The following is a 10358-nucleotide window of genomic DNA, read 5'->3' on the forward strand; positions in this document are numbered from 1 at the left end:
ACGCCGCCGGTCCGGTCCGAGCTCTGGTTCCTGCTGCCGTGGAGCAGAACACGCGGCGCTGCAATGCAGATCTATAAATTTCACAAACGAGCTCCTCTGCGTTCACTTCACCGGAGGAAGATCAAGACGGGAAAACTGCAGCTGAGGCAAAGGAACCCCATGTGACCTCTGACCTCTGTGACCCCCACACCTGAGAGCAGGTCTGGATGAACCACACAGTAAATGAACAACAGTCAAATCATGGATTTTTAAATCTTTTTAATATTCAAAAATACTTCAATTCTGCTTTTTCTTAGTACATAAACCACCTGGATCTGCTCCTCTGTTAATACAGTGTAGTTCTCTACTGTTTGTTAGGAAATGAAAAGTGCAAAGTAGTGGACGCTCTTGTCCTCAGCCCACCACACAGAGGAAAGGCTACTTCAATGCTCCAGGAGAGAAACAGTCTGCAGGACACCCAGAACCGTCAGACTGATACTACAGATGACTGACTGCAACAGAACCCCCAAGAATCCGGAGATGTCCGACTGAAACATCTGGGCAGCTACATCTCCGGATTCTGGGGGATTTTGCTGCAGTGAGATCTGGTTTCCCCCAAAAAAACAAAGAGCAGGGGGAACATGTGACCCCCGAGCCACGTGCAAAATCAAACCTGTGTCTCCACAGTGTGTGTGTGTGTGTGTGTGTGTGTGTGTGGATGGAAATAAAAAACATATCGGTCCATAAAAGTCCTCAGCACAGGAGCTTGTTCTCCTCCAGTCAGCGGTAAAGCAGCAGATGAACAGGCCCGCCTGTTTCTCCTGAACACAAGTTCAAGTTTCTCCTCTGTCTCTTTTTCTTTTCTTTTTTTTTTGGTTAAACCTTTTAATTCAGTCTTGTATCTCCTGCAGCCTCCTGTGTGCAAAAGCATCATCCAGCAGGACTTCACAGCTTTAATCCAAACGGAGGATGTAAAAACAAAAATCACTGCAGCGCGTGAACCTGCAGGGGCCACGCCACCAGGGCAGAACCCGGACTACAGCCTCGTCCGCAGGACCGGCTCCAGTTACCGCTTCTTCTTCTGCTTTAAGGATTTCCTCCTCTTTACGATCATCTCGTACAGCTTGTCCATGCCCTCGTGGAGCCCCTCGCCTATGATAGCGCACGCGGGCTGGATGTGGTAGGTGGTGGAGGGGGTGAGCTCGTGCAGGGCCAGCTGCTTCTCGATGTCCGCCACCGGAAGGGACTTGGGCAGGTCCTGCTTGTTGGCGATGACCAGCAGCGGCGTGCCCTGGTTCTCCGCGAACTTGGTGACTTTGTGCAGCTCGGTCTTGGCCTCCTCGAGCCTGTCCACGTCCACGGAGTCCACGACGTAGATGATGCCGTCCGTGCACCGGCTGTAGGACTTCCACAGGGGCCTCAGCTTCTCCTGGCCCCCCACGTCCCAGAAGTGGCAGCTGATGCCCTTCGCGGTGCCGTTACTCAGCTTGATCTTCTCCGTGTTGAAGCCGATCGTCGGGACCGTGTTGACGAATTCGTTGAATTTGAGTCTGTACAGGACCGTGGTCTTCCCCGCGGAGTCCAGACCCAGCATGACGATGTGGAGGGACTGGAAGGCGGAGATGTTGGAGAAGCTGTTTCCCATCCTGGCGTCTTTTTTTTCCGCTGTTTGTTTTATTTGTCAGCAGCTTCTGGAGGGTCGAAGCTCATGTGTAAGATTCCTCAGGTCGCTGTGGATGACGGATCGGCTCAGCTGTGGTGCTGTGGCCCTCAGCTGCAGCGGGGGACGCGGTGCGCCTCAGCAGGACGCAGCGCGCCGTTCATTAGTATTCTCCTCACGCGTTCACACCCATTTGGCGACGAGGAAGCTCCACGGTCAAAACGCTTCTCCCGGGACCGCGCTGAGAGGACACCGGTGATCACAAACCCTTTCGCCCGCCTCGACAAATCCTCTCTGCGGTGACCCGGTCCTCTGCAGAATCACAGAACCGGATCAAGCTCTCGGGATTCTGGCTGCGTCCCGGGGACAAATCAAGGTCCACGCAGAATCATCCACCGACTCGCTTTTCCTTCTTTCCTCCCCCGGTTCGTGTCGGACGCTCCTCTCGTGACGGTCTCTGCAGCTGCACTGTTGTGAGGCTGAGAAAACAAGACCGCAAAACAAGAGCCACCCCCCCTCCTCCTCCTCCTCCACCCCGCCCCCTCTACGCTCCGCCCCGCCGGGACATGTGCCAATGAGGCAGCGAGCGTCTGCACGAGCTGCTGTAGTGATCCGGTTCCTATGGACACACAAACACCACAACCACAAACTCCTTCACAGAACAACAAGTTATAGAGATTAAAATAAAATATAAACAATAAAAATTGTAAAAAGTGTTTTTTATTTTCTGAGTTTGTGTCAGAAATAAAAAACTAACAAAAGATAAATAAACAAATGAAACTTATAATGAAATGCAAACTTGTTTATATTGAGAGTGTGTTGTAGTTTCATAATAATAATAATAATAATAATAATAATAAAGTGCGTTTGTATTCTCGCCTGTGTGCACGCTGATCCAGCTGCGCCACCTTCTGGTACAGATGTGCAAGAACATGAAGGACCTCAGCTCTGATCATGAACTCAGGATGATTGAAGTTGACATTTAATAAATTTAGCAGAATAAATGTGTTGATGCTTTTTATAGAGAAATCTTTGGGGGGGGGGGGGGGGGGGGTGTTGAGACTAAAACGAACACAGACTTTTTTACTTCCCTGTTCAGCCAAACCCGCCCTGTGACTGATCTTAAACGTGTCACTTCTCATTTAAACACAACTACAGTGATTCTTCAGTTCATGTCTTGAAATTTAATATAAAGTACTTCATGAATCCCACATTATAATTAACAAAAGAGAAACTGTAATAATGAACATTGATCTTCATCCTGAAGTTAAAGGAAAGTCAGAACGACTCAAACTGATCCACAGCCTCCAGATCAGCGTCAATCCAGCTGTTTTACTATCTATCAGCTATAACTCCAGATGTTTTGCTTCACTGTGCTTCATTCGACTTTGAGAGCGAGTGTCAACGTGTATAAATAGTTTCAGTTAATTACTGTGTATGACAGGAAGCAGCAGCAACAAAGATTCACACTGACACTCTGTGGAGACTAGAAATACTTTACACTATATACAGTAAATATAAATACAATAGAAAACATTACTGTTGCTGTGTGCACTGTAAGTTGTATAATAGAATTAAAATAATTAGTGGATCATAAAAATGTGGCCATGAAATCCATAACTCCCAGTGGAAGTGTCAGAGAACAAAATGTTCAATATCAATGAGGTTAAAACCAGAAGAAGCGACGTTCTGATGTAAAGTTTCTGATCTACAGATGATGTTGACAACGCGGTGCACACAGGAGAGGAAGTCAGGCTGAAGACAGTTTAATTCAACTAGAATAAAACTGTTATAAAATGTAAAAGACTCAGGATAAAAGATAAAATAAGCAGCAGTGTAATAAATGTGCAGATCTGTGCAGTAGAGGCAGTACACTGTGGTGAGACCAGGGGTCACATCAAACACAGGAAACTAAACACCTGGCCAGAAGTATGTGGACGCTTCAACATTACCCCCATATGTGATGGCTGAGCATCTCACTCCTAAACAAGAGGCATTAATCAGCTGCTGTATCAGTGTGTCTCTCTGGCCTCAGTCAACACGGCTGCAGCAGTTTGACAGTGATGAACTGGCTTCATGACACGACAATCACCTGTTCACACGTGTGTCCAGATCAGCTGTGGCTACCTCTGTGTTGTTGTTGTTGTTGTTGTTGTTGTTGTTGATGTTGATGTCTTCATGGGATTTTCCAAACGTCACAGCACATGATCAGTGTCAGACCTCAGGCCTTTCACCAACAGTGTTTTCAGAAAGATGAAACTCTAGCACCACCTTGTGAGCAACATGAGATCAGATCCAGGACCAGGCTTTTTAAAAGTGCACGTACAGTATTTTCAGTTTTGGTTCTTTTGTCAGGCAAAGACATAAAAACGCTCTGGATCTCGATGTGTCTCGGGTGCGTTCACACCTGAACTCAGAGCTGTGCTCAGATCACCTGAGACGGATGTAAGTTCCAGGTCAAAGTGTTCACATAGAGATGCTAAATAACCAGAGACTCATTCAGTCTGGGGGGGGGGGCTTTTACATGTCTCTTGTCTCATAACCTGTCCAGACGTAGACCCCTTGAAATTACAAACAGCTACTTATTCATATTATTATATCAGAATATTTAAAGTTGTTTATTGGGGTTTTAATAAACAGAATAAACACTGTAACTATAATTAATGTGCAGTTTATCATTACAACAACCAGGACTAAATGACACACACACACACACACACACACACACACACACACTTAAAAGCTTCTTGACAAGACTGTTACTGTATGTACACACGTGTTGTCAAAGTACAGCTGATTTCAACACCTCTGTATCATCATGTTTCGTCCATGTTTTACATGTAAAATCTTAATCTGACAGTGAAGTAGTAACTGAAGCTGTCAGTGGAGTAAATACCAAAGAATATTTCTGTGTATAAATCAAGATAAAGTCAAGTACCCCATAGTCGTGTGTGTGTGTGTGTGTGTGTGTGTGTGTGTGTATATACATGTGCTTCACATTAAAAACACACTGACTGAGCCTTTATCATAAACATGAGACAGACTGTGGCACTAATGTTGTAGCTCCTACTTTCATCCACTAGATGGCAGAGTCTAACAAAAAACAACATGGGTGCTGTGTTTTTGTCTCACAGTCAACTGTTAGATGTTTTTATTTTATCATCATCATCATCATCATCATCATCATCATGGTTTCATCATCAACAGTGAGAGCTGTGATGTCACATCGACATGAGATAAAATGTGAGTTTTGTTTTTGCACATTCTCTCCTCAGGAGAGTCGGTTCAACGGCCGAGTGTTAAAATAAATAACATGAGTGGAGAGGTCTGAGCATGTTCATAACACACACACACACACACACACACACACACACACACACACACACACACACACACACACACACTTCCAAGAAGTAGCTGCTACGTGTCACAACAAACAGCCAGTGTTCATGTGCGCACACGTCTCCAGCCTCTTCAGTTTCTCCTTCATCACTATTCCAGAGAGGATACCTGCAGCGACCAGTTCACCCACCTCTCCTCCACTCTCCGAATAAATGCACACACACACAGCTCACACACATAAATCTCCCTCTCCTCTACACACACACACACACACACACACACACACACACACACACACACATGTATTTCACTGTATATGTGAGGGCCCTCTGCTGACTGCATTTATTCCCTGAAGCCTGATTCATTTCCAGGGATGTCATTACCCAGGGTGCACTGGAGGGTAAACATGAATAAAGTCCATTTAGCCTCCTCCCAGAAGCTGAAATAACGTTCAGGATCTCCTTTTCTTTTATATTGTTGGATATTGTTATCTTCACATGAGCACAGAGGAGCCATTAACCCACCACCCACACACCTGCTCTTTTTTGTATATATCTGCTACAGCCCCGAGTCCCAAACCAACACTAACACTGTAGGAACTCAAACTATTGTTTAGGGTTCTGGAGCTGCAGCTCAGACACAGTTCAGCCTGTCTTCAGCTGGGGATGGTTTTTTTTATGTATATAATATAATAGTATTCAGGTTCTGATGGACGTTACAGTAGAAACTCATTTGCACATAAAATATCTGAAAAATGTATTTTTTTTATTTTAGACAGGCTAGTACATATCATTTCTTTGTCGGACATTTTATGAATTAAAAAAAGAGGAAAAGCCATAATGTTTTAGCCAAGTTTGAAAATGAGGAACTGTGCCTGAGAAGCACAAGAATCTGGGAGCTAAATGCTAATATTAGCATGTTAGCACTATTCCATGTCCCCATCTTTAGCATGGAAGATTAGCATTTTAAAATGCACACAATATTCTTACTGTTAGCATGGAAACCATGTATGTAGATTATTTAGTATGCTATCATGCTAATATTAGCATGCTAACACTGAATTTGTTAAAAAAGTGATTGGTAACATTTGAAAGCTTCTAATTTGACCATTTTTGGTTGTAAACTTCTTGCTTAGCTTGAAAAAAAAAAGATGCTGAAGTGTAATTCTACCATTGCAACTGTTTCTGTACTCTGAGGAACATTTGTACGAGTTAAAACTCCACTCAACAAAAGGCCTCACGTGTGTGTGAACCAAAATTTATAATCATGAGTTATTCATGCTGTTAGGCTTGTTTTCCAGAAGCATCTTCATGTTGTGTGGAAGTTTCCTAATGTGCTGATGGGGGTAGTTTGCATTTGCATCTGTGTGGGTGTGTGTTTATCTGGAGTTCCCTGAGCTTCAGATGTCTGGGTGTGTCAGACTTCCTCTGCAGCTCAGCTACAGCTCTTTTTAAGAGTTATGCAAATGTCATTCTTCTGTTTCTGCTGGTTGTGATTCAGTGTTGTCTGACGACATTAAACATCCACACATGAAGCTCAAAGTAGGTCACATCTTTTGTCCACATTTGCCACTGTAAAATTCAATTTTGTAAATAAAAGTGTAGGCATGCTTGATGTGTCAAATCTTATGAATGAATAGTGGCAGATAAATGAGTGATGGTCTTATTCAGGATTCATGTCCATGGAGAAAGTGGGTAAAACATGTTGTCAGATCAGATACTGTCCGTCTGCCTGAGACTTCAAAGTCTGATCTGCAGGATATCGCAATGCTGATATCACACCCAGAAAACTCCTAATGACCCTGAAGTGCTCACGTTTCTCAAGTTGGAAGCTTTTTTTTTTCTTTTTTTTTTCCTCCAGTTTTACCAGAAAGGCTATAGAAAATTGGACCGCAGCAGCCATGAAAGATGAGTGATGTAACTGAGGTCTTTGGCTGTGAAATCATGTTAAATGACTCGTGGGCCCGTGGCTTTCAGAGCCGAGCTCGCACTTCAATCATCAAGTCAGATTTCATTCAAAACTTTGCCGATGAAAAATAGCAGGAAATGTTGTCATCCCTACCCGCCATCCACTTTCCTCACGAGCAGTCAGGGGATTAAAGGGAGGGTGTTCAAGCATGGTCTGAGTCGCTGTCAGGACAATGTGACATCACCTTCTACTACCAATGAGGTGAGCACAGACGAAAACAACACTCAAGTTTTCTAAAACCTTTTAACTATTCCTTACACAGCTTTAATTAAAGACACTTTATCACTAGCATAATTTACTCATCACTAAGACGACACAACATGTGTTTGCTAAAGCTTTATCTCCCTGTTTAAGTGAGGGAGGAAAAATGAAGCAGCGTCCTCTGGCTGAGGCAAATTTATTTGTATAGTACCTTTTCAACAACAAGGAAATTTACAGAGCGCTTTACATAAAACAAAACAGCGCTGAGACAAGATGGAAAAGAAACACAAGGCAATACAAAAAGGCAACATTAAAAGAAACACGTAAAACAAAGTAAAATGTAAGATAAAATAGAATAAGACAGATTAAACAGAATAAAAATTTCAATGCAGTTACAGTTTTTGCCTTAAACCATTCAGCGCTTTATAAACCAGCAGTCGTATTTTGATTTAAATAAGTTAATTCAAATTTTATGCACCTACTGCTTGTATTGGACCATAGTCACCTGCTGATATTAGATAAATCTGTGTGTGATCTGCATAGTGCAAGTTAAGATATCATGTTTTCCATCACCTGAACTTGAGGGTGCATGAAGATGATAAACAGAAGAGGCCCAAGGACAGAGCCTTGAGGAACTCCGCATTTAGTTTTTGCATGTTTATATTTGTGAAGGAGTGTGACCTAACACTGCAACAAAACATCTAAGTCAGGCATTTGAAGTGCACAGGAGGGGCGTACAAAATCCCTTAACTAAACCATAAAATGTTTCCTCCTCAATAAAAACACCAGATCAGAAAACTTATATTTCTGATTCATACATTGGTCTTAAAATTAAAGATTCTCTTACCACATAAAAACAATCTTCACATGGAATATGGCCATAAAGAAAATTTCCATTTTGTATTATCTTTCTAAACCTGTCCAGGAATAAACAAAATCTGTGATTCTGTGAAGGCTCAAAGAAAAAAGAAAAAAAAAAAACCCTTTCAGTTTTTTTTCTTCCTGAAAGCAGAAACATGGTGTACACCATCCTCAGCTGAATGGAAACATCTCTGAACCGCCTGCAGGAGGTTGTTGATGGAGCAGGTTGATTTCTGCTGCTGGAGGTGTAGTACTGTGTTATCCGACCTGATAGACCACTGAGCTCCGTCTTAATGGCTCTTTCAGCTGCTTCTGAGAGATAAAAGCTTTGCTTTCAGTATCACATGTGCCTCCACCAGCTTGCACTGAGGTATAATGGAGGCTGTTCCCTGAAGAGAGCACCCCGACTGTAGAAGCCCCTCAGATAAAGAGAGGGAAGAGGAGCGGGGCGGAAACATGGCCTGAATTCTTCTTTCATGCTTCACATCTCAACTGGTGTTTTTAATGGAGGTGGAGTGTTGTTTTTCCTGTATGTACCATGGTTTCAGAGATACCAGAGATGCATTGAGAATTATGTAAATCAGTCATTCATGTGAGTCATTCTTGTGTCTTATGAAACACTAGATTGTTTTTCCTCCAACCTAAGGGTCCATGCTTGCTGCTCTGTGTGACCCACAACTGTCAACTGACTGCAGGATCACAGAAGGTTTTAGAATTCATCCTCTGGGGGACATGAATATCTGTACAAAATTTAATCCATCCAATATTTTTTGAGATAGACTGACTGAAATTGCAAAAAAAAAATCCACAAAAATAAATGTCATTTTGTAAAGAAAAACTATTGACCCCTCACCTTTTATCCTGCGTCCCATTGTAGGGGTCGCAACCCTCAAGTTAGGAACCAGGGACCCACGGGGAAGAACAGGCTAAACTCATGATTAAATGTTATGGCACTGAGACTTTTTCTCATATATATTTAAGACGTACGTGCTGCAGTGTAAAGTCATGATTCAACGTGGTTTGAGAAGGAAAACAATTTCCTGCATCTACAAGACTCATGACCTCACCTGCCCCTATAGGCTCTGTGAAGTCCCACATACCTGTGTGTTATTATCTTAATTAGAGCCAAACCAAAAGTACCAAGATCTTATTTAATCAACCACCATTTTAACTAAATATAAAACCACCACTGAAGTTTTTATCAACCAGCAGGAAATAGTGCATTTGTTGGGGACTATTTTCAGCGGTGGATTAATCCATATTTGGTGCCCTGGTGTGTTTATTTGAGGCAGCAGGATGGTGTGTGTGTGTGACTGAGTCAAAATAAACTACAGTGTGTGTGTGTGTGTGTGTGTGTGTGTGTGTGTGTGTGTGTGTTCATGGTAATGAAGGAACATGTAACCCAGTGCAACAGTGAGTCTCACTGATGTGTTTTTAATAGTTTTTGGAAACAGTGAAGCTCTACAGCTCAGGGGAATAAGATGACACACACACACACACACACACACACACACACACACACACACACACACACACACACACACACACCGTACGTTATCAGGATTCATTCAGTCAGTGTTGGTTTTGGGTCTGCTCATGGGATTTGTTCACAATAAGACAAATATAAAACCAGATGTTTTCCCTTCACCAAGTTAGACATTAGGCTGATAGGACAGTCAAAGGTTATTTCATTAACAGTAGAGATACTGTTGCTATGGTTACCTGCAGTTTGATGTTGCACTGATGTATAACTGTTGACTAAGATTTTAATGGACACCGTCAAATCAATCAGAAATGAGTCTCTCAGATGTTAAGCAGGTGTAAAGTTGAACAAAAACCACCATCTGTTCAGTTAAAAGGGAAGAATGTCACCATCACGGTGGCACTAGAGGAAAAGTCAGATGATCACCGACGTCAGTGGGATTCAACCTCCTGGAACCATGAACAAAATTTCCTGAGAATTCTTCCAATAGTTGTTGAGACATTTCACTAAAAACCAAAAATGGTCGTTATAGTGGCGTTTGAGGAAGAGTCAGAGGATCGGCAAAGTCAGTGGGGTTCAGCCTCTGGGAACCATGAATGTCTGGAGGTAAAGTTCATGACAATTCTTCCAATAATTGTTGAGATGTGTCATTCTGGACCACAGTGGTGAACTGACCACCTGCAGCTACATCTCCTTCCAGATTTACGTCCCTCTTCTCCTGATATTTCACCGACTCGATGGCGTTCGCCGACACTTCACTACCTATGAAATTGAGTTTTGCAGCTGCTTTTAAAAAGTGCCTCATAACTGGAGCAGGGGATGAAAAATGAAGGGACAGGAGGCCTTTGAGAGGTGTTTGCTATC

At 42.9% G+C, this 10358-nt stretch overlaps 1 protein-coding gene across 1 annotated transcript; it reads right to left on the reverse strand.

Annotated features, from left to right (window-relative positions):
• Nucleotides 1-286: 286 nt before the first annotated feature.
• arl4c (ADP ribosylation factor like GTPase 4C) lies at nucleotides 287-2095 on the reverse strand. The gene has a single exon (XM_022767284.1). It carries the CDS (start codon nucleotides 1622-1624, stop codon nucleotides 1046-1048), a length of 579 nt encoding a protein of 192 aa, XP_022623005.1. The 5' UTR covers nucleotides 1625-2095; the 3' UTR covers nucleotides 287-1045.
• Between the last annotated feature and the right edge of the window lie 8263 nt (nucleotides 2096-10358).

Source organism: Seriola dumerili, unplaced genomic scaffold, assembly GCF_002260705.1.
Source record: "Seriola dumerili isolate Sdu_G_001 unplaced genomic scaffold, Sdu_1.0 BDQW01001125.1, whole genome shotgun sequence".
NCBI classification, from domain to species: Eukaryota; Metazoa; Chordata; class Actinopteri; order Carangiformes; family Carangidae; genus Seriola; species Seriola dumerili.

Excerpts from the sequence above, each read along its gene's own strand:
- arl4c (XM_022767284.1), bottom strand. The coding sequence starts at position 1,624 with ATGGGAAACAGCTTCTCCAACATCTCCGCCTTCCAGTCCCTCCACATC.